The sequence below is a fragment of the Lupinus angustifolius genome, chromosome LG05 (genome assembly GCF_001865875.1).
Source record: "Lupinus angustifolius cultivar Tanjil chromosome LG05, LupAngTanjil_v1.0, whole genome shotgun sequence".
NCBI classification, from domain to species: domain Eukaryota; kingdom Viridiplantae; phylum Streptophyta; class Magnoliopsida; order Fabales; family Fabaceae; genus Lupinus; species Lupinus angustifolius.
The window spans coordinates 24,220,842-24,245,830 of record NC_032013.1 but is presented as its reverse complement, the minus strand read 5'-3'; the positions used below and the strand labels follow the sequence as shown (position 1 = coordinate 24,245,830).

Below are 24,989 nucleotides of genomic sequence, written 5' to 3'. Positions count from 1 at the left end.
TGAGAGAATTTTATCACCTCTATAATAATCTTATTCGACTAAACAATGATTAAGTCAATAAGGAATATACTTTTAATTCAAGCCAAAAAAATTAAGATGAAGAATACTTTGTTATCTTTCCAACCATGATGCATTGCATCCTCAAGTTACCGTTGAAAGTTAGTTGTGAATAATAAACGCAAGTACCCATCAAATATACTCCAAGTGAGACTAAAGTACCATGTTCATTAAATAGAAGCACGTTCATTATCCCATAAGAGTTAAAGACTATATGAGTACATTTAGGGTGAACATTTGCTATCTCATAAAAGTGTACCACTCCATATGTTATTATTCATGATTGGTCAGAAAAATACTTAATTATTACTTTTTTAACTTAAATACATTTTTTACAACTAATCACAAACAATGTCACATGAAATAACACACTTTGTGGTACAAGAGATGTGCTTCCATACATTTGTGGTCTCTTGATTGATTAAGAAAATATTTGAAATTATCACATGTTGAGGGAGATGATATATATTTTCACATGGAACACTCCAATTGGACAGAATGAAACTCCTCTTAACGAGAGGCAAATGATGCCAAAAAAATAAAGAAATTGTGATATGTTATTACATTTGTATTCTTATATTTATTATGATAAGATGAGTTTATCTTTAAAACTAAAGGGAAAAATTGTACTTTTCTCTTCATTAATAGAGATTCAATTGGGCATAGATATAATGAAAGATGAATTGAGATCATCTCTAATATTAGATGGTCTAATACTCGATGAGATGTGTATTGATGCATATGTCATCTCCTCGGATTTGAATATTTGATATCTTTCGCTATTCAAGTGGTATATTTTTTTAGGAATGGTTTACATAGTTACACCGTGGAAGAGTGTAAGTTGTTTTAAATTTTGAAAACAAAAATATATAAACTTACAACATTTTTATTTCGTTATTATATTATCTATCATTTATATTTAACAATAATTAACTTATAAATATAAGTAATGTAAATAAATTGTGAGAGAATGTGACATATCTACTAACAATGTAACATATTCCCGTAAAAGTGGAACTCTATTATTATAACATAAAGGTAAAATTAAAAATCATTTACAAAAATAAAGGTCAAATTGAACTTCTTTTTAGGAAAGGAAATTGAAACCTAAAAATATATAATTCATTAATTAATCTTCAATCATATTTCCATATATCAATACACATGCTAAAGATTAATTTTTCGTAAATTGAACTTGGCTCACAAATACAACACTCCATGTGTTTAGTTTAGCAGTTGGCTAAACAAAGAAAATGCAAATGCCTCTCAATGCTTTGTTTTTTCAGGAAAGATCTTGTGTCTGATTCACCATTTCCATTACTAAATTAAATAAATAGATAATTATGTTATAGATGTACATTGCTTAATTTTATTACAAGGTTCTATTTAAAATTGAAGTATTTTAACTATAAAGGATAAGCATCCCTAGTATTTTTCATAGCCCTCTCTACAATAATTTTCATACACTGTATATGTTGGCCTACCTCTTACTATTTTATTTATTTTGAGAATAAAGTATACCTTTTATGATGAGATAGATTATTTCATATAATCACTAAAATTATAAAATATATATTATTTTTTTAGTTTTTAAAAATATTTTCATAGAACATGATTAAATATGATACACAACATGATTTTAGTGATTGTGAGAGATAACTTACAACTCGATATAAATAAATACTTTATTCTCTTTTATTTTCAACTCTTTAAGAATTTTTAATATCGTCAAGACTAACTTTTCACACTCAATTTTACATTATAATATAAGGTATGGGTAAAAATATCACGAGATCTAGAAGCACTTAGGATATGCTTTTAAGTTGAGTTTTGGAGGGAGAAATAAAAATAAAATAATTCAAAGTCATATTATAATTGTATTATTTTATTGCTTTAAAGTTTTTCCTTTCCACAACCCACCTCGCAAACAAACCTTAAAATTTTATTAAGAATGATCTTAACACAATCCTTCACTGTCTCTAAAACTCTCAACCCCATTCACTTAAGTCTCAGACTCACTTAAGAAAATCTTGCATTAAGATTAGCCATGTACAAATTCAACTAATTTGAAATCATTAATTTATCAATTTGTTTGGTCATGAGTATATCTGTTGTCCCACTTTTTGTATTATTACATCTGATTGGTTGAAAAAATTATTCAAATTAAAATTTTAATTATTAAATATTTTCTGGCCAATCATATCTCTTGACACATCGAGTGACACAAAGGAGTGAAACAGACGTGTACCCAAGAAAACTATCATAATGCAACCTATTGGGCCAAAACAAGTTCTATTTGGAGCCCAACTTTGAACAATTGGGCTAAATGTTAGGGTACCCAATCAAATCTTATTCAAACGGTCGAAGCGTGAAAAGAGTGACTATTCTGAAAATTCAAATTCTCAAGTTCAACAAGAACACACACATAGTTTCTCATAATTGAGAATCGCGAATCTAACAACAATAAACTCAAACAATGTCTGGTCGACAAGAAAGAGAGAAAGGTGTGAACGTTCAAGTTCTCCTCCGTTGCAGGTTTCGTTTTCAATCCTTTTTTCTTTTCTTTTTGAAGCATTTTCTTCGCATTGAACTTGTTATATAACTTTCTCCTTGTTTTGTTGTTGTAGGCCATTTAGTGAGGAAGAGTTGCGGAGCAATGCGCCGCAAGTTGTTACTTGTAACGAATTCAATAGAGAAGTTGCTGTGTCTCAGAACATCGCTGGCAAGCATATAGATCGGGTTTTTACTTTCGATAAGGTCATTTTTACTAACAATCTTACTCTAGATTTGATAAAGGGTGGCCGAGTGTATGCTACACCTATCCAATGGGATCCGGGAGATGTAGATGTACACGGCCTTATCCGTCGAACAGAGAGATTGTTTCGAGGAATGCTACTAGTATTTAAAGTTTTAGGATGTGTGTTGGTCTAACTTTAAGGAGCTTAGTTATGTTAAGCATTTGCTCCCGAGTTCGATCTTAGGATTCGTGAGTGTGGAAAAACACTATTAGTTGGGTCTGCACATATGTGCGTTGATAGAGTGGAGACTGGTGGGAGTTAGAGTAAAGGGTTAGATGAATAAACAATAATGTGAATGAGGTTGAGGATTCGAGTCTCACTCACAACAAATATTAATATACTGACATTTTCCTATAAAAAAAGATAGAGTGGAGGGAGGATGCTCTGGTGAACCAACAAATTAATAAATTGATAATGTTGTTTTGTGTAGGTATTTGGTCCTTCTTCGCGGCAAAAAGATCTTTATGAACAAGCTGTTACTCCTATTGTGAATGAAGTTCTAGAGGGCTTCAATTGCACTATATTTGCATATGGTCAAACGGGTACTGGAAAAACTTACACTATGGAAGGTGAATGCAAAAGGTCCAAGGTATGATTATGTGATGTGTATAGTATATACTTTATATCATGTTGCTTTATTAATAATCAGTCACTTGATGATATCATTTGACCATTCAACTATAGAGTGGTCCCAATGGAGAGTTGCCTCCAGGTGCTGGAGTCATTCCACGGGCCATTAAGCAGATCTTTGACACACTCGAGAGCCAGAACGATGAATATAGTGTCAAAGTCACATTTTTAGAACTGTACAATGAAGAGATCACTGATTTGCTTGCTCCTGAGGAACTTTCTAAAGTTTCTTTGGAGGAGAAGCAAAAGAAGCAGCTGCCTCTTATGGAAGATGGTAAAGGTGGAGTTCTTGTTAGAGGTTTGGAGGAGGAAGTTGTTGCAAATGCTAGCGAGATTTTTACTCTCCTAGAGAGGGGGTCTTCCAAACGGCGTACTGCTGAAACGTTATTGAACAAACAGTCAAGGTAAAGGTTTCTGCTTCCTGAATTGTGACAGTTTTTCAAATTCTGAACTTTTATTAAGATTTGGTTTTTCTTTTCAGTCGATCACATTCATTATTTTCGATTACAATCCACATTAAGGAAGCAACCCCTGAAGGTGAAGAACTTATAAAATGTGGTAAGCTGAATTTGGTGGATCTGGCCGGCTCAGAAAATATATCTCGTTCTGGTGCTAGGGAGGTAATACAGTTTGACTATACCATGTGCTTCGTATATTATATATCCTGAGAATTTGGTTAAAAATAATTATTTAACCTTTGTAAGTTCGATTTTGTCTGTTAGAATCGTGCAAGAGAAGCTGGAGAAATCAATAAAAGTTTGCTTACTTTAGGGCGTGTAATTAGTGCACTTGTCGAACACCTTGGTCATGTCCCTTACAGGTTCTCCACTGCCCCTTTTAGTGGATAGTCAATGTTTCATTCTATCAGTCTTTATGCGAGACTATCATTTTTTTATTATATGCTCACATGGAAATTTGTTATCTAGGGATAGCAAATTGACACGTTTATTGCGTGATTCACTTGGGGGAAGAACTAAGACATGCATCATAGCTACGGTGTCTCCTGCTGTTCATTGCTTAGAGGAAACTTTGAGCACACTGGATTATGCACACAGGGCAAAAAACATTAGAAATAAGCCTGAGGTTTGTTACTAATTGAGTGATTTGAGAGTTGAATTTAAATCACATGCTTAATATCATTTCTATCTGTATCGTACTTTCACAGTGCATAACTATGTGATAAAAAATCATGATAAAAAGATGCGAGGATGTTTTTTCTTCTTCTTTGATACAGTTAGGTTGCAACGTCTTAAACATTTTCCCCCTTCTTTTATGACTTTTTAGGTTAACCAAAAAATGATGAAATCAACTCTTATAAAGGATCTTTATGGTGAAATTGAGCGCCTTAAGGGTGGTGAGTTGTTTTGTTTAAAATAAGCATTGTTTTTGCTATTCGTATAATCAGGTTTCATTCTAAATGTTTACTTGCTAATGAAATTTGTGACTTTTACTAGAGGTTTATGCTACACGTGAGAAAAATGGAGTCTATATACCCAAAGAAAGATATTATCAGGAGGAGAATGAGAGAAAGGTTATTAATTTTTTTTTTGTATTTCTCATTTCTCATTTTGAAGTCACTCTTTTAAGGCTGTTCAATTGATGTTTGTTTTTCTTTTGTGCAGGCTATGGCACTTCAGATAGAGCAGATGGGGGTCACAATTGAAGCTCATCAAAAGGTCTATTATACATAGAAGATATATATATGTGTGTGTGTGTGTATGTGTGTGTTCTTGCTTACTGTTAGTGTTCTTATGCTTGTTTTGTTTTGAGCAGCAATTTGAGGATTTGCAAAGCAAATACTTGGACCAAGTTCAGCAATGCTCTGATTTGAGCGACAAACTTGATACCACCGAGGTAAGTTATTTATATCTCTCGTCCTTTATTGTTATGAAATTTTACTTCCATGCTTATTAGGACAATTTGAAAACGGCACAGAAAAACTTGAACAAGACCTGCAAGCTTCTTTCCAACAAAGAGGAAGAATTAAAGAAATCTCAGTATAACTTGAAAGAGAAAGACTTCATCATTTCAGAGCAGAGAAAAGCAGGTATGCATTACTATGATTCTACCATTTATTTCTTAAGTGTAAAATTCCTTTGGGATAATGCTAATTCAATATGTGCGACAGAAAATTCTCTGGCTCATCAAGCATGTGTTTTACGAGCTGATTTGGAGAAAGCTCATCAGGACAATGCTTCACTGTTTCTGAAAATTGGTAAGAGGCCTTAATTCTTTTCTTTGACTGGTTTTGAATTTAAATGTATTGAATAACTTTTTTGTCTCTGATAATTGTATAGGTAGAGAAGACAAATTGAACTCAGATAACAGAACCTTGGTTAACAATTTTCAAGTGGAGCTTGCCCAACAGGTTGGTTCTCTTTGCAACACTGTTGCAACATCATTATCTGAACAGAATGCACACCTACAATGTGTGGAGAAACTCTGTCGTTCGTTTTTGGGCATAAATGATACGGTGGGTACTCTAATATTTTCTATTGGCACTTTTGTTCTTTTTCTTTTCATTTCCTTACTCTTTTAGTTCATGGTTTTACATTTCTTGCTACCTTTGTATTTTATACTATTCTTAATTCTCTTTTTGTTCATTATAGATGGTTAGTGATTTGAAAAAGAAAGTGACTACTCTGAGGGCCTTGTATATATCTCATATCGAGGCAGTGCAAAATGTTGTGCATTTGCATAAGGCAAGCTCTAATGCTACCTTGGACGAATTATCATCTGTTATATCCTCGAATGGCCATTATATTGAAGAGGTATGCTTCAACTGTTTTGATTTAACTTTTCTAATTTTACTATCATGTCTTTTGCACATATTTTGTTGTTATTCAACTCTAACAGAAAATTATTTTGTTCGGGTGGATCAGTTTCTTGCGTCTGAAGCCACTGAATCTGGTTCACTATTTGATGATCTTCAAAATTCTCTTTCAACCCAGCAGGGTGAATTGGCTCTTTTTGCAAGGGAACTAAGACATGTATTGAAGTCTTTCTTTTGTCTTTGTTCTCTATCTTTTGCTACATTCTTTACTTCAATTTTCTATGTGCTAACCCTTTGTCCACATTTGGTTGTTCTTTGTTCTGTATATTGTAAATGAAAGAGATTGAATCTCAGTGTTGAAAAAATAAAGGATATATCTGAGCGGTCTCAAGAATTTGTGGATAAGCTTTTTGAAGAATCGAAAAAGCTTGAAGACTTTGCATCAGAGGCTGACCATAAGCAAATGAAAAGCATTGCAGAGTTTAAGCAAGCTTATGAGGTTATAACGTAATATTAACACATGTGTTGGAAAGGTGGTTTATGGTTATAGACATCTGATGTGTACAGCATATTCTATTCTGTACAGGAACAGTCAAGATCTGATACGGAGAAACTTATTGCTGATATGACTACTTTAGTATCTGCTCACATTCGTCGTCAAATGGATCTGGTCTGTCTTGAGTGTTCTTTTAATATTTTTTGGTGGGGATTGGCGGGGGAGCTGTATGTGTTCTGGTTCCTGTCTACTTAATTGTTGTCCTGGGTCAACGACTTAATTTTCAGGTTGATACAAAGCTTGTTGATCTTAGAGAAAGTGGCGTTACGAACAAGTCGTTCTTGGATGGACACGTGGCATCAGCCAGAGATATTGTGACCCATGCAAAAAGAAAATGGCAGAACTTTTGCATGCAAGCTGAAAAAGATACGAATGACACTGCTGATTATTCCGCAGCCAAGCATTGTCGTATGGAGGCACTCTTGCAGCAGAGGTAAATGTTGTTACGTCAAGGTTCCTAGATCTAGATCTTCTCACACTTACAATCTAAGCATCTGTTTTCAATCCTTCAGTGTTAATACTGCTGAGTCAGCTTTGGTACATTCTAAGAGGACACACGAGGCCGTAAATGAGATGGAGGCCAAACATATTTCAGCAGCAGTGTCACTTGTCAGGTTAGTGGTCAGCTGATAATAATAAATTACTGATTATGTCCTTGATATAGTGGTGGTTTTGGGCCAGGTTTTTGGTTGGTTTATTCATGGAGTTGTAGAGTTTGCTTAACTATAGCACTCTTGTTTACGTTTCATGTGATATCAATACAGGAATGCTTGTGATAACAATATGCAACATGAAAATGAAATTGATTCTGCACGAGTTGCAGCTGAGGAAGATGTTGCAAAGAACAGTGACAATCTTCTTGAGCAGTTTGATGGTGAGTATTGTGTTCTGGATTTTGGACCCTTGATCTAACAATTCTGAAGCAAAATCTAGCATTTGCTCTCTAAGTTGCGTGGTCTTGTTTACTTCCAAATATATAGTTTTTTTATTCAACAATGGATGCAAAACCACAGAGGCAACTATGCTCTTTCTACTGAGTTTAAACACATCGACATTTCCAAAAACTCGAATTTGACTCCCGTGGTTAGGAACAAGTGCATAACTGCATTTTTGTACATCGTGTAATCCTTTTTGTTGGTCTACTTTTTGCAGCTATGTCTGGACAAGAGCAGGAGTGCATTACTTGCATGGTTGATGTCGTGAAAACTCATGCAAATACACTTCAGACGTTCAGAGAGGATCATGCTAGCCAAGTTGCTTCGATTGAACACACGGCATGCGAAACTTTTCAGCAGCACTATAAGGTATGTTGGCTAAGCATTCTATTTAAGTTCGGTGAAGATTATATTCAAACTTTAGTATATATGCTCAGTTGAAACATTAGTTTACATTTTTGTGATGAAACTTCTGGGTCTTGTTGCATCCTCTTATGTCCTGTAGGACTATGAGCCTAGTGGTACTACACCAATCCGGTGTGAGCCTGATGTTCCGAGTAACGGGACAATTGAATCTCTTCGATCCTTGCCAATGGAAGCACTTGTTGAAGAATTCCAGGAAAATAATTCATATGAATCTCCGAATGTAAAGGATTTGAAGCCATCCCTTATTCCACGCTCTCCTCTTACCGAACTGAATTAATGGTGATAAGAACATGCTCAATTAGGACTTCCAATCAAATTTTTATTGTACGGTTAGGTTTAAAACTCGGAAACAGTCTCTTCACCGATGAAGTTAAGGCTGCATGCAACTATTCTAGCCAAATTATCAGCTCGTATATCCAACTATCCTTTTTTATTGTTGTATTGTTTGTTACCATTACCATTAATAGCTCAAAGCTTGGTGATAAGATATAATGTAAAATATAGGCCAAAGAACTAATCTTAATCTCATCATGGGATCAACTATTTGTTGAATAATATATTTATTTTTGATAAATAGCCTATGTAGTATTGTATTTCAAGCTCAACCTTTTAAATTATCTAAACATGAATGTTTCTTCAGTTTGAGGAGGTTTATATTTATTAGATGAATTTGTTCAATATTTTGTATGTCAGTCATCATTGTATTTTATTATATGTAAAATTAATGAAGGATAAAACCTATGTGGGCACAGTGTGAGACCGTCCAATACTCATTGAGAAAATGATCCATAAAATTGAAAATATTTTAGACTTGAGTTCTCATTCACAAAAATAGAATATATTAATGTCCTAGATGTATGAGACTTGTATGAACTATACTAAAGCTTTATGGTAAAATTTATTTCCAATTTTGTTTTGGATCCTCATTTTTGTCAAAATCTTCATTTTTTCCCTCCAACTAGACTTGTAAAATGTCAATTTATGCTTGGTAATACGAGTATAAGTGGATTTGAACATTATAAGAAAATAAAACAAAAAAATTAAAAAAATGACAGCTGTGGGATTTGAACCCACGCCCTTTCGGACCAGAGCCTAAATCTGGCGCCTTAGACCACTCGGCCAAACTGTCTTGTTGATGCTATTTCCAATATTCGTAGTTTTAGAATTGTATCCTAACGATTAATAGAGTGACTTGGACTTTATGCACATAGAAGAAACATGGTGTGTAGTAAAAAATGCGTAATGCGTTGGTCCAGTTGAAACAAGGTTAACAAAACATAATCCACTAAACAAAACTTTTGGTCAAATGAACCTTAATAACCAAAAAAGATCATAGCTACCACCAACTCCATTTGACAATTGTGATCCATCACATATTTCTTAGTGGATAATAATAGTGTGACAAAATCCAAGTTCACCATCTCAGTGAATTATTGAAAATTTATTTGTAATGACATGTATTTTCTCATGATTTAAACTTCCAATAGCCTTTTCTTTTTAATGAAATATATTTTTTAAAAGTTAATCATATTCACTAACGACTTATTTGGTGTTATCTTCATCGTTGAAAGACATAACAAGCACCAACTAACCAATTAATTCCTTACAAATTCAATTTGTTCATTGTGCAGTGGAAATTAACTAAGTAGTTCCTAACAAGTTCAACCTGCTCATTGTGCAGTGTAAATTGTAGTACATCCAAGGTATTCTTTACCGTCAATTAACTTTCAATAGATTATTTTTATATCCTCAATACAAATTAAACTAAAATTTGTCCTTCACAAACGTCTTAATACTTTTGGGAAATCCAATTTTTTTTCCATCATCTACAACAGTTTAAATTTTATTATAGATATAAATTAGGTCTTGGCATCATGCTGTTATAGGCATAAATTTTATTATAGATATAAATTTTATTATAGCAAGTCAGGGATATGAATGGAAATGCCTCAAAAATGTGAGTTCAAAAAGGAGATCTTCCTTTCACACATCTAATTGAATCATCATCCTTGCCTGTTTTCTAAGAACATCAAGTAAAATTAAAAATTAATATTAAAATCTTCAGAAAAATCAAATTTCTCATTTTAATGAATAGGCACATAAAGAAATAGAAAACTACAAAAAAGAGAGTAGTCAGGTATATGAATGGATATGCCTCAAAAATGTTGAGTTCAAAAAGGAATAAACCTTTCACACATCTAATTGAATCATCATACATACCCTCTTTTTCTTACACAAATTAAATTTAACAAAAAAACAAGAAATTCAGCTATAACCACCAAAATACGAAGACCCAGAACAAAATTAGACCAAAAATTTAATCTTTTTTTTTAAGAAAATATATCCCAGACAAAAAACAAGAAAAAATTAAGCTATGACCACAAAATATGAAGACCCAGAAAAAATTTGACCAAAAATTTAATCTTTTTTATAAGAAAATATTTCCCACACAAAAAACAAGTAAGAAATTAAGCTATGACCACAAAATATGAAGACCCAGAAAAAAATTTGACAAAAAAATTAATCTTTTTTATGAGAAAATATATCCCACTTGAAATAGAGGTATTGATAAATGACCTAACCCAATAAATTGGATTCCCGTTTGTTGAAAATCTAAAAAGGACAAATTGGGCATAAACCCATTTACCTTATAGATCTTTAAACGGAATAAAAGGGATCAATACTTTATGAAAAGAAAACAAAGTGGGAGTGATGAGGACCCAGAAGGAAAACCCTAATGAGAAACCTCAAAAGATGTTAATGTAGCGTAGCTATGACTCGACACGCTTCCATGGAAAATAAGGAAGGGGATCTTAAGGGCTACGCTTATTTCAGATCTATAGTAATAGATAAAACGAAACAAAAACACAAAACAGAAATGAAAAAGAACAATTCTTGAAAATTGAATGTTATGAGAGAAAGATAAACCCTAGATTGAAGATGAAAACTGCGGAAGAGGAATGGGAAAATATATAGTGGCAGTAGTGTGTTGAAAGACCAATATGCCCTTGAAGGCCTTTTTAAGCCCATTTGGTTTAGGCATTGCCACGTGGGCTTTTGATGTTTCATTTTAAAATGGCCCTAATTATATATATTGGCTATGACTAATTTAGGGTTTTCTTCAATATAATTTAGGCTTTACTTATTTGTTTTTGGAAGTTTTTTTTGGATTCCAAGTTGATTCTTTTACAGCTCATAAAAATAATCCACTTTTTTATACTAAGAGTATTTCCTTACCTTTTTCGGTAAGTAACTAATCTCTTTCAGGATTTGTGACTATTTCTAACAATTGTCGCTCACATAAATCGAACTCTTATCTTAGAGTTTCAATTGGGGTTTACACCATTATACCAATGACATGTATTGTCTAACTAAAATAATGCATTAATGATGATTATGATATTTAGAAATAATATTTTGCTTTAATTCAAGAGTTAAATATTTATATATTATAAGCACAAGAAATTTTAGATGGACAATAAATTATTGACTATTCATCTATGTTATACTTGGATGTGGATGATACGTGGTAACAAATTAGTTAATCTTACCTAAAGAAATGGTAAGAAAGCCCGTTCTTAGAAAACAAAAAAAGAAACCAAGTCAACAATTATTATCTTTTGGTGGGGTATACATTGCCTAAGACAATAGACCATGTTTTGTGAGGAATGGCAACAACCACGTTAATGATAGCTTGGTGACCAACTCAGCAGATTTTTAATATCGAATATTTGATTTCGGTAAGTAATACCTTTTAGGATGAGTAATCACAAACCATGAAATGATTAGTTTCTTATAAATAAATAAAAGATAAAAAAATACCTTACAAAAAAAAGGTTTGTGATGAATTCATGCAACTTTTGATATAGGAACATCAAAGGATGTAAAAGTTTATAATAGGCCCTATCACCTCCAATTACTTTCTGCTACCCATTATTAGTACGACTAAAATGTGGAATTGATTGTCATAAGATCCATCAACAAATTAAAACTTATATAAGATAAATAAATAAAAGATTAAAACTATCATTACTCGGGACTTATTTGATGACATTTAAATTTGCAATTGTCTTTCAAATATGCAAGTGTCATTAACTAGTTCCTTCAAGCTAAGTAAAAGTGTAACCAAATAAGTTCAATGAAAATTTAAGAGGATCACGATACTAGTTTTTACTAAAACATAATTTATAGCATTTTATATCTTCAAACTTAATTCCATACAATGTGATATCATTTTAAACTTTCATGCACTCATATGATGTTTTTTACGTCCAAATCTATGTAACTTATACTTTTAGATGACTAAGTTCATGTTCATGGATAAATTTTTATATAAACATCCCACTATCTCTAAATAGTTTATAATTGAACTATCAATAATGTCCTTAATAATCAAGTGTATGTAAAACTGGCTAATATAACATTATTTTCATTTTTATTGTAGGTAAAACTCACCTACATAATTATATCATATAAGATTATATAAATTCATTTCCTAAAGTAGATCTTATATAATTTCGAGTTAATAATAAAAATAGAGAATACATTAAGAGCAAACATAATAAAACAAATAGTACTCAAAAGAATATTAGTCTTTTATGGATTTACATGACATACTAAACTTGGAAGAGGTCAAACATCTTTTGACTCTATTGACTTCTATTTCTTGTAACCTTTTCACACGAATGCATTCCCACTCACAAATCCATATATTCAATCTATTTGAAATTTTGTCACGAAAATATATTCAAATGTTTCTTCTCTACACATCATGTAGTGGGTAATTAAAGAGCACCACATCTCTTGTTTTAAAGAACGTGTCACTCGATATGTCATTTCCTTTGATTTGCTGACAAAAATATTTTTGAATTAAAAATTTAATAATAAAATATTTTTTTGACCAAATACGAGATCATATGAATCAAATACATTTAAAGTAATATTGATTTAATTTCAAATTTTAGCTGTAATTAACAACACAAATTTCTTTAATAAAAACAACAAATTATAATGCTGAATATTATATTCAGATTTTTAAAATAAATAAGACTAAGGCTTGGGGGATTATGACATGAGGGAACAACACGTTTTTGAAGTTAAGGATATTGTTTGGACAATAGTAGAAGTAGAAGAAGACGAAATTCTCTTATTGCTAAGAAGTCAATACACGAATTTTCCTCTTCCAAGGTGTGTGGCATAAACTAATCTCTCAAACTACCTCTAAATGCTTAAAATAATCCTTAAGTGTTGATATGAAAACAATATGAAATATTAGTAGTAAAAAGATACCCTTAATAGTACCAAAAAATCAGTATGAAATGTTGGATCAATGAAATTAAGCTCAATTTACTATCATAAAGTATGTCACGAACTAATGATAGTAGAAGAAAAACGGAAAAATAATAAATATTTAATTTTTTTAATTAACCTAATATATTTTATTTTATTGATTTTTTGTGACATGATTTATCACATACTTCAATCCTACTCCAAGTGTAAACCCTATAACATTCTCATTAACTTCGTGTGAAGATTATATTCATTTTTATTTTTAATATAAGACTGGTCCTCATACATTTGAGACCCCATAGGATAAAACTAAGGGCCTTAAGTTTATTAAAAACATTGTTGGATAGGAAAAGTCTTGTATGAGAATTTGAGAAACTATATAACTATCGACTATTTCATTGTATGTGTCACAACTTTGTCAGTATTTATAAATTTTTGGATAATATGTAAAACTTTAGCATCTAAATTTGAACAACTTATCAATTTATAAACTTTAAGTTTCAAAAAGTTCTAAAATTTTAACTGTACTTTCTCTATTATCATGTTCACAAATGAATGCAAAGTAAAATTATAAAATGTAATAAAATCATTAATTTGTATAATTTATAAACATAAACATACTAAAAACAAATAAGAAAATAGTAAATGTATTTTTTTCTAGTATATATATAAATAAAGAAACATACAAATTAAAATAAATTAGGAAAAGAATTAGACACGTTAGAAAAGATGTGGTTGAAAAGGGACCAAGCAGTAGAAAAGATAAGATGTTAGAAAGCATCACTCATATTGTATTGCTTAAGATGGCATGGGAAAGGGACAAATGTGTTGACATTGACCAAGAATCCTAAAATTACACTAATTATAAGTGACTTAAGATCTTATCCGGTAATGAAGGGTGGCAAATACATCCTAAGCAATATGAAAAATTATAAAAGTATATTTTTTTATTATTTAAATATAATTATATGATACATTAATTTTATCCTTCATTGCAAGGTTTAAAAACAAAAACGTATTTATCTATTAAGAGGATCATGATTCATTATAATTGTCCAGTACATTATCAATGAATATGCTACATAGTTGATTCTCATCTATTAGAGACTACAAGTATAATAGGAGCATCCAACAATAAAAGAGTCACCCTAAGATAATCATATTGTGGTTATCGAGAACGAATCAAAAATACCATTATGTGTAAAACTATAATGAATGATAGGAAGATCTTAAAGTTGAATACGATGTGATCGTATTCAAATTTGTCCCCATATGGGATGGCTTTTTTGAAGACTGCACCAATTGTTTGGTTCACACTCAGATATTGAGTAACATGCACATGCATGGTTAAAGATTTTCCATAAGATGGTTCAAACGTCAACTTGAACAAAAATGGCGCAGGAACTCGAACCACTTATTTCAACCTAAAATCATGATAATCAAGATATATAAAAATAATTTCTTTGTTTCAATCAAGAAGAGAAACTGTAATAAAAATGAAACAAAATACTCATATTAGAACAATTTATATTTATTTTGAGAAAAATATATATTTTTAAATGAATTACTCGTATAATTATATAATATTACGTGTTATATTATTTTCTTTAGTACTTGAGCTCTATTATTTATACTTTAAAGTTGGATAACAACATTTTGACAACTTTAGTTTAATAACCTAACTATTTATAGGAGGGTATAGTGTCTAAGAGTGTTTTTGGAGTGGTTTTTCTTGGTGGAGAGAATTAGGTAGTTTTAGTCACTGCAAGAAATATATAGGTTGTGGGTGGGTCAATAAAGGTATCTGTAGGTCTCTAGGGAGTGACTCTTCTATTAGTTATGGATTAATTTATGGGTAGGGAGAGTTACACTCAGAAGTTCTTTTGCTAGATTGTTTCAAGTGACGTTAGATAAAATGCAACTATTGACTCATTGGGTGCTTGGGGGAATTTGTTCTTTTGGGAGGAAGAGGATCTTGACTAGCTCCTAAGACACATCAACGATTCTTTGCCTAAACAATTCTTAGACCTGGATTCATGATAAAAGTGGGCAATACATGGTTAGGAATTCTCACCAATTTCTTCAAAAGGTGGAAGCATTTGACACTATTATTTTCTTAAAACAACTTTGGATTCCAATATTCAGACAAAGATGAAGTGCTTAGTTTGGAAATTTGTTTTAGATGGAGTTCTAACTAAAGTGAACCTTACTCATAGAGGTGGATTAAGTGCTCATGACAACATTATTTGTTGTCTTTGTGATGAGTTGGAGGAATATTCTAATCACCTATTTTTCTCATGTTCTATCTCCTATGTTGTTTGGCAAAAAACTTTATTGTTGTTTTCGGCTAACCTCTATTATTCACAATGATGTCTAGGCTCTTTTTTCTTTTCATGAATAAATAATAGTGATAATGATATGTACACCTAAAGTAACTCAATAATACTTTATAAAAAACATGAAAAAATAATAGTGACAATAATATTGTCCAAAAGTATATTTCAAACAAATAAATATGTCATATCAATTAAAAACTCAATATTTTTCCTTTATTATTATTAGTTTAAAACATGATTTAGAACATACTTTAAAACATCGTATCCTTATGAAAATAATTGTGCATGTAGCCACCACGGACAATTGAATTTTCAAAGAATATAGAAAACGACAAACCCTAGGAAGCGCGTGTTGCTTGTCGTGGAAATTTCTAGGTAAACCCAGAATTATTATGATGCAAAATTTTCTCATTTTACTCGTATCACTTTTTGTCTCTTTGCTACTTTGCCAAACTTTCTCACTCTTTAATTCTTCCAAACCAGTAATGGTGCTGAATCTACTCTCTCCCTATATATACACTACGATCTGTGCATGAGAATTGCACCACGCAAAAAAATAACGAAGAGAAACTAAGTAATTTTTCTTCTTCGCTTATATCCTTTTTTATCGGCACGCAATTGAACCACTTTCACTCATATCCTTTACCCTAACCATCAGACCAATATATAACTCTTTTTTGTTTTGTTGGTGAGACTTGAACTCATAACTTTCTACACTCTATTCTTTAATCCATTAATCTTCGCCATCATACCAGCTTATAACTCCAATAGAATGGAAAATATGGCACCTGGCTATCGTTTCTACCCTACAGAAGAGGAAATTATTTCATTCTATCTTCATAACAAGCTTGAAGGATTAAAGGAGGAAATCATGAATAGGGTTATACCAGTCATTGATATATATGGCTATAACCCTTCTCAACTCCCACGTAAAAATCTTTGATCCTACACCTTTTTCTTACATTTTTTTAAATTAAAAAATGGAACTTTGAATGATTCTATTTCATCGAATTGTGCATAGACTTCTAACTTTAGAAATATAGATATCATTACACATGATCTCTCTACAAGTCTTTATATTTTTTATATTTAGTTCTCCCCGTAAGATCACTAATGAGGTCTACAAGTTTCACATCTAAGTAATACCCGATCCGATATATATTTAACAACAACATTCTAAGCTAAGAAATGAGATTTTTAGATATCGGTAGTTGTCCGGTCGTACCCAAACAGTAAGATTCCAGAGGGAAATGCACCTAAGATCAAATATTTCGAGCCGGCTTCCGTGGAAAATTCAGACTTTATTCCATGTTTAGTTAATTATAATAATCCACAATTAGTGTCACTTTTCTTATTTTCGAACATATAATTATGCTTTTGAGCACCCTTCAATTTCATTATTTTCATTCTACATACTTGTACTTTATTTTGAAAGGTACATACTTTACATTACTTGAACTGTAAGGACAATATTATATATATGTTGGATATATAATTCATATGCAAAAAGTAGTATTTTCTTCATGAGTCAAAACCAAGCAAAATGTAAAATGAAATGATTTAATTTTTTCTCACAAGGAGATGAATCACGTGCACATTTTGGATTTGATTTAAATAAGATCTTGGTCTTGATTCCTTTAAAAAATTAGTCAAACTTCTTTGGTATTTTCGAATTGGTGTAATGATCGAAAGTATTGTATAACTATGTACTAAAAAAGATCTCTTCAAGTATTAGGTTAACATCCCTTGTACTGCTTATAATACAATTTGCTTATATAAAAAAATGAAATGATAATTATATGATTTTATTTATACTTTTTTATAAGAAAAAATATATTAATATTATGGTACACCAATGCTACATTTACGGAGAAAAGTCTAATAATCACATAATTACAACTAGAGCTTCGGAACAATTAGAAAGTAAACATATTTATTCTAAAATTAAAAGTAAAAACAATATTTCTTTTCCAGTAATGGGGATGATCCTTACTCTTTCATCGTAGGATCAAATCTATAAATTACCATTCTTATTGTTTACCTCTCTGGGTTTCAGAAATTTCAGGAGAGGCAAGTATGAGAGACACTGAGCAATGGTTCTTTTTCATTCCAAGGCAAGAAAGTGAAGCAAGAGGAGGAAGACCAAAGAGACTCACAACTACTGGTTTTTGGAAGGCTACAGGCTCTCCTAATCTTGTTTATTCTAAAGATAATCAATTCATTGGAATGAAAAGAACCATGGTTTTCTATACTGGAAGAGCTCAAAATGGAACAAAAACCGATTGGAAGATGAATGAGTATAAGAAAGCCATTGAAGTTAAAGCATCATCATCATCAAATAAGACTGATACTACGGTGCGTATAAACCATATAGTCCTTGTACTCTAAAGTCGATTTAGTCAATTAATCTCTTTCAGGGTTCGTGACTGCCCCTCTTGACGCTCAGGAATCAAACCCTCGACTTTGAGAATTTAGTGAAGCCTTACACCACTAGACCAACTTCTTGTTAATAATTAGTTAAGTTATGTGTCATAAAGTGTGTATATGGTATTAAACCCTAAAATGTGTTTAGACACTTTTCCACCATCATCTCCTCTAACAAACCCTCCTATATATCTCACTTTAGACCTAAGACAGAAAAAATAGGTTTTATTTATAAATTTTTTAGGGAGAGATCCACTAAATAGGTTTTTTAACTTACTCTCCATAGCAAATCCAATAGTTTGAATTAATGAGTAGACCTAAATCATTAGATGCTCATAGAATTGATAGCTAGGATGAATAGTAAATTTTTTAAGCTTACTCTTAGAGTAAGTGGATCCCCACTCTAATTTCTTATGTAATAATTACCTTAACATTCATAGTTGTTAATCTCTAGATTGTGCTCTACCTTCACCATTTGAACTTTAGAAATATATATGGATGAAAAGGTTTTAAATTGTAGGTCAAATTACCTATTCTTTAACTACAAAGATTTGTAGAAAAATACATCAATAGTAAGACAATGCGCTTCTTAACTTAAGCTAATTAGTTATGTTTCTGTGTTTTTGTTATAGCAATTAAGGCATGAATTCAGCTTATGCCGAGTGTACAAGAAATCAAAGTGCTTAAGATCATTTGATAGAAGACCATCACCAAGGAGGAACACATATAATGTTCAAAATGTCCAAGATCAACATCAAATAGCTTCAACATGTTATGATCATAACACTCCTCAAATGGTATTGGAGACTGAGACAGGTGCAACAATTGCAAGATCACCTGATGAGAGTTCATCCTCTGAAGACCATGGCCAACCCTCCCATATTGTTGGGGAATCTAGTCAAATGGAGGTTGATATAAATGAGCCTTTGTTAAATTGGGAGCAAGTGGATTGGTTCTTGGGATCAGAACCATGAGTCATTGTTCAATGGACTTTTTCATTTCTATATAAAACATGTGATTATGTGATTTGATCGTAAATAAAATAATAAAAGTGTTATGACATTTAGTTTTTTCCTTTGTTTTTATAGTATTTATCTTTCTTCTATTAAAAATGATTCTTACTCGAATAAGATGAGTAGTTCATAATGAAAACTTCTTACTTTAAATATATAAGTTAAAGTAAATTTTTCTCCTCATTAGATCTCAATAAGCAAAGGTCAAATCATGGCTTTAGATCAATGGGCAAATTCATTCAAACTAGATAGCTAATACCTTATTAGCATATCTCAATATTGCTTTCTAATTGCTTTTGTCTTTTTGTTGCTCTAATATTTATTTTCATTTCTTGGTAAACCTTTCAGCCAGCGGGCCTTGATGAATGATAGAAAGGAGGGGAGGGATGGGCTGCCAACCGAGCTCAGAAAGCGAAGCCATCGCATCCAGTTATTCCAGTGGTTAGGAATCTGAACCGGCTCGGCTCCCTTTTGATTGGTCGAGTAGCTTACCGTGGTCTGGGGCTGCCAAGTCTATTGATAATATAATTAAATAATAATCCTTTCTTAAAATTCTTTTGCTGATAAAAAAATTAAATTAACTTTTAATTTAATATCTATAAATTTTTGATAACATATCATTTTATATTTTTCTTCATAAGAAACATATCATTTTATATATTAACAAGTTAAAAGAAGATGCATGTATTATTAAAAATTAGAAGTTAGAGATGATTGAAAACAAAAAAACAAAAATGATAGACCATACATAATTACAAGTCAATGTTAAGATATGAAAGGTTTAGAAACTCAATCTCAATAATTAAAAAATTCATTGTCCCTTTATCTATTAATTCAAAGTCAAAATTTAACTCTAACAAATTGAAGAATTTGTTGTAAAGAAAGCTTAACAAAGTTAAAAATATAATCATTCCTAGATATAACCAAATAGCTTAAATAGTGTTCAATCAGATGATACTCCAAATTTTATAACAATGCCTTTAAGTAGCATGAACATGTGAATAGTGAAATGATGTAAGTGAGTGGAAAGGTGGTGGAAGTGAGTTATGTTATTGCTAGCAAAATATTTTTCATACATACGATAATGAGTGAACCAATGATATAAATAGGTAATCCAATTACATAGTAAACATGTTTTAACCTTGAGGTTGAACTATATGTTTAAAGTAAAAGATCTAAGAAGTTTCTACCCAAGAAATTCAGGCAGAAAATATGTAATCTATATAACTTTCTGCTACACTGCAAAGTGGTGCAATTGGTACCAGCCAAGTTCATCAACTTTGCAGAAGCCTTATATATGTGTCCTTTGTTTATTATGTATGTTGCTCAACCATCAGTTTAATTTATGCGTTATATAGTATAATAGTAACCATTCTATAATAATTATCTAGCTAACTTGTAAGAATGTGCAATGAAACTCTTCATCTACGTGCTGTCCTTCACACACACATATATATATATATACATACATATATATATATGTATATATATACATCAAAGCACTACTAGATTAATATATGGCATACCAACTTCTTTAGCCCAAATATCTCATAACATATAATGAAAAAAATGATATATTCTTTTACAAATTCTGCTATAAATCCTCCACACCATAAGAAAAATAATAAATGTCCTAAAGTAATACTTTTCTTTATTAATAATTTATTTACAAGAGATATATGTCATATTTTTATGAATAAGAAGATTTGTGTGACAATTTACAGGAAGATATATCATAAGCACTAATATATAATATAAATCAAATACAATAATATTATCAATCACAGCACATTGAAATTTAAGGTTCTTACAAATATTAAGAATATTTTAAGGTTCATAATTGATTATTTAACCACTACTACATGGCATGCATATACGGATTCTATAATTGAAAGCACTTTTTAGAAAAGTTATGAGTAACTGCTACGTAGTCTTTATAACACTGTCTCGGTCGTGTTGACTAGAAGACTTAATTCTGTTCACACATTGATGGAGACCCTGGTTGCTATTAGGAGCATCCTCAGCCAATTTCTATGTTTTGTATTTATCTTTGATTTGATATTTCCACGAACAAGATAGACTCATGGTGCACCTTGAATAAGGTCTAAGAAAGTAACAACTCCTTCAAAAAAATAATTATATCTTGCTTTATATGATTTCTTTTTGTACTTCTAAAGGTATGACTGTTCCTCCTAACAAATGTTGCTCCCAGGAATCAAACTCTCGACCTTGGGGATTCAATGAAGCCTTACACTACTAAACCAATATCTTGTTGGTAGATGAATTACTGGAGAAAAAAAATTAAATTATAAATATGTAGCTTAATTAGCTTATTATATGGTTTTCTCTCCCAATTTACTCACCTAAAGTGAAGACACCAATAACCATGAACCCATAGTGTCTTTTTTTCCAAAGGAAGAAACTCTCTTGCTAACTTCTTTGTTGGTCTAGCGAATGAAATGATGAGATGGACAAATACAACACGGTTTAGTTGATTCTTGGAAACAATAGAGAAATGAAAATGTAGAGTTAATATAATATTAAACTTGATTTCTGAACTGAGGGGCACATGAACAATTGATTGTTGAAATTGGACTTATTAGATAGAACTTAGGGGAAGTAAAATATATTGTCACTATTAAATAAACGCGTTGAAATCATTTTTTTAGGATTCAAGGTATCCATGATTAAATTAAGCACTTTCATTCTCCTTATGGAAAATCCAATCTTTGAGCAACTTCATGCAAGACTTTAGTCTTTTAGGTGAATCGAACTAACTCGGTATTCATTCGGAACTCAACTTGTTATTTAAATCGATAAACTTGATTCATGTATAAAAAGAGCCAAACTTGAGCTAGAAATTAAGTTCGTTATATAAACGAATCGAACTTGAGATAGATACAGTTCAACTCGTTAGATTCATGAACTGACTTAATATATATATATATATATATACACTAATTTTTTATTAATTTATTATTATATCATGACTCATACATTATTTTTTATATATTTATTGTTATTATATATAAATAAGGTTATATTTATATATATAACTTTTTATAATTTAAAAATGAATTAGTTATTTGAGTTGTCTAAATGAACAAATTCGAACTGAACCGAACAATTCGCGAACTTTAATCGAGTCGAACTCGAGCTAAAAAAATAACACATCGAACTTGAGCCATGTTTCGAGCTGAGCAAATCTTTATCAAGCTGAACCAAACTAAACTCTAGTTTGACTCAGTTCGGTTCATTTCCGGCTCTAGTCTCCATACATGTGCTCACACTTGACAGCACGAGACCATATTATAAATATCTTAGTATCTTACTATAACAAGAATGCCAATTTACCAAAATGCAATAACAGGCAGATAAATGCATATAAGATATACAATGGGCAGCTTTACAGATGTTCAATTATACATTTCTTTTCCCATGGTTGTCATAAGTTTCACTATTTGGCTTCCCTTGTTATGGTTAACTAATCCAGATAATTGGCAATATATCAGGACTTTGTGGAATTTGTTATTACCAATCATCATCAAGGCTCGCTTGGTGGAAACATAAAACAGTACATATAAATATGAAGAAAGATACAAGCTCAATGAGCATCGCTCCTGTCTCAATCATATGAGCATGCTTAAGGATTATAGGAATCGCTATGCTCCCCACGGACGATGCTCCAGTTAAAAACTTTGCAGCATCTATCCAACTGCAACATAATATCAGACATTATATACAATAATCAAGCCTCAATCCCATTAGGTGGAGTCATCAACATGGATCAAACAACGTCGTCACAATGCTCTATCATAAATCATGTTTATTGATAAAACATTGATCTCTAAATCTTTCCAAATCGCTTCGCCTATGTTTTTCCTTGGCCTCCCTCTTCCTCTAGGAATTGGACTAAGGGAAGCCAAAGACAACCATAGGTGAAACAATTAGGAAAGATATCAGGCATTATATACATTATTAAAAACAAATTATCCTACATTTTTTGCCCCTGTACCCATTGAATTGAAAAGGTCATACAAAAAATGTAACACACACAGCAAAAGGCCAGTGAAATCAACAGAAAAATCTAAAACGTATCTAAAAGCATAGAATTTATCTGACATATCTCAAGGGCACAAAGATACTTACCCACCACCATCACGGCTCATCAGAAATTGAGTAGATCCGCCTCCAAAGAATAAGCACGGCATGGGCACAATAACATACATGAGAGCTGCAGGTGCAATGTTCTGACAATTAAAATTTCGAACTAATAAACAAGACTTCCGGCTTATGAGACTTTGACTGACCTGATAACATAGGCCACCAATTGTTGTATACTGCACAGGCCTATCACAAAAAAATTGAAAGCAAACAGAATATGCTTAAACAAAAAGTAAATGTAAGTTCAACAGATCACATATGAATCATACCAGAATCTGTAGCAAAATGCTAGATGAAAACATAAAAGCCAACCCAGCAAGGCTGCATGTCCAGAAAGAAAAAGGTTAACGTTAATTTGCATTATTTTGCAAGATAATCATAATACAAAGCTCAAAGAGTTTAGTTTTCAACTTACACTGTAAAGACGGGAAGAGCCCCGGAACACCGATTTGTTACAAGAGATAGAGGACATAATCAGTAACATGATTTAATATGTATTGGAAATAAAAGGAGCAGAAGTTAAGCAAACAAAATATCCATAGTAGAAGAAGGGCATCATGAATTTGAACATAAGCAGTATAACATCCAAAAGTGAAAAATGAAATGATAATAAAAAAAATGTGTCCCGAAGCTAAATTTAACTTTAAAAACTATAGTCAAGCAAAATCTAAGATCTTGCATTTACATTAATAAAATAATTTAATTCTATATACCCTTTTTCTCAAGCAGTCACAACATTTTAAACAGGTAACATGTGATACACTGCAGACTGTGTTTTTATGTTCTTACGTATTAATCTCAACCTCCACCCAACATAGCAAATGATGTGTTATGCATATAATGTAGCTCAACCAGATTCTCAAAATTAAATGTTTTGAAGAAAAAATAACTTTTTAACTTGATCACTAAATAAAGTATTGTTCTTCTTTAGCCTCATCAATGAAAATATTCTAGCTCCACCCCAGCAACAAACCCAAGTGCCTCATGACAAAAAAATTCCAATTTCATTACAGCAAGGAATAACTAAAGCTAGTAACTTTTTTTTGTGGAATTCTATTACCCCGATCAATTTCATAAACCTCCTACCAACAAGACTATGGTTTAGCTGTGTAAGGCCCTCTCTCAAAGATGATCAAAAGGTTAAGAGTTTGATTCCGGGAAGCGACACTTATTGGGAGGCGCACCCGAAAAAAGATTAGTTCTTTACCCAGAGAGTTGAGAGATACTCTTGGTAGTACAAATAAAATTTCATCAACCCCGAAAAGAAAAGTTAGAAGAAATTTGAGGAAACCGAATAACTTGCTACATATACAGAAAAATACGATTGATAACCCTAACATAATTGTTGGTTGACCTAATTAAAAGGGAAATTGATGATGGGGGTGAAATTAATTGTAACCTAATTTGAGTATTAAGTGAAAATTGAGAATTACCTACCGTGAACTGTCATCGCCATGGTTGGGAATAATGAATTTCTACAAAGTCAGCAAAAGCAGAAAAAATGCAGATATAAGCGTTTTTGGCACAAGTGTGGAACTTAGGAACTACGAATTTCAAACAAACTAGTAAGACCAGTGTATTCGCACAG

General features: G+C 31.7%; 3 protein-coding genes and 1 non-coding gene across 5 annotated transcripts; 2 read left to right on the top strand and 2 right to left on the bottom strand.

Annotated features, from left to right (window-relative positions):
• Positions 2,495–8,755, top strand: LOC109348310 (kinesin-like protein KIN-5C). Its single transcript, XM_019588694.1, has 23 exons — positions 2,495–2,592; positions 2,685–2,814; positions 3,286–3,444; positions 3,540–3,889; positions 3,967–4,105; positions 4,208–4,305; positions 4,412–4,568; positions 4,770–4,839; positions 4,940–5,016; positions 5,108–5,161; positions 5,259–5,339; positions 5,421–5,532; positions 5,614–5,700; positions 5,783–5,958; positions 6,095–6,256; positions 6,368–6,475; positions 6,599–6,757; positions 6,845–6,928; positions 7,042–7,247; positions 7,327–7,428; positions 7,579–7,688; positions 7,967–8,118; positions 8,255–8,755. The coding sequence occupies exons 1-23, from the start codon at positions 2,534–2,536 to the stop codon at positions 8,450–8,452; spliced, it is 3,030 nt and encodes a 1,009-aa protein (XP_019444239.1). The 5' UTR covers positions 2,495–2,533; the 3' UTR covers positions 8,453–8,755.
• Positions 9,225–9,304, bottom strand: TRNAL-UAG. Its single transcript has one exon. It is a non-coding gene; the product is annotated as a tRNA-Leu (tRNA).
• Positions 16,307–19,209, top strand: LOC109348309 (NAC domain-containing protein 90-like). The gene is made up of 3 exons (XM_019588693.1): positions 16,307–16,729; positions 17,857–18,155; positions 18,857–19,209. Exons 1-3 carry the CDS (start codon positions 16,573–16,575, stop codon positions 19,196–19,198), a joined length of 798 nt encoding a protein of 265 aa, XP_019444238.1. The 5' UTR covers positions 16,307–16,572; the 3' UTR covers positions 19,199–19,209.
• On the bottom strand, positions 22,573–24,967 carry LOC109348307 (vacuolar protein sorting-associated protein 55 homolog). 2 transcript variants are annotated; one of them, XM_019588691.1, is made up of 5 exons: positions 24,839–24,967; positions 23,671–23,722; positions 23,548–23,587; positions 23,387–23,471; positions 22,573–22,952 (listed from the first exon to the last, which is right to left on the bottom strand). In XM_019588691.1, the coding sequence occupies exons 2-5, from the start codon at positions 23,701–23,703 to the stop codon at positions 22,769–22,771; spliced, it is 342 nt and encodes a 113-aa protein (XP_019444236.1). In that variant the 5' UTR covers positions 23,704–23,722; positions 24,839–24,967; the 3' UTR covers positions 22,573–22,768. The 2 variants fall into 2 exon arrangements, with proteins under 2 accessions (XP_019444236.1, XP_019444237.1); XM_019588692.1 differs by lacking the exon at positions 24,839–24,967 and adding an exon at positions 23,817–24,470.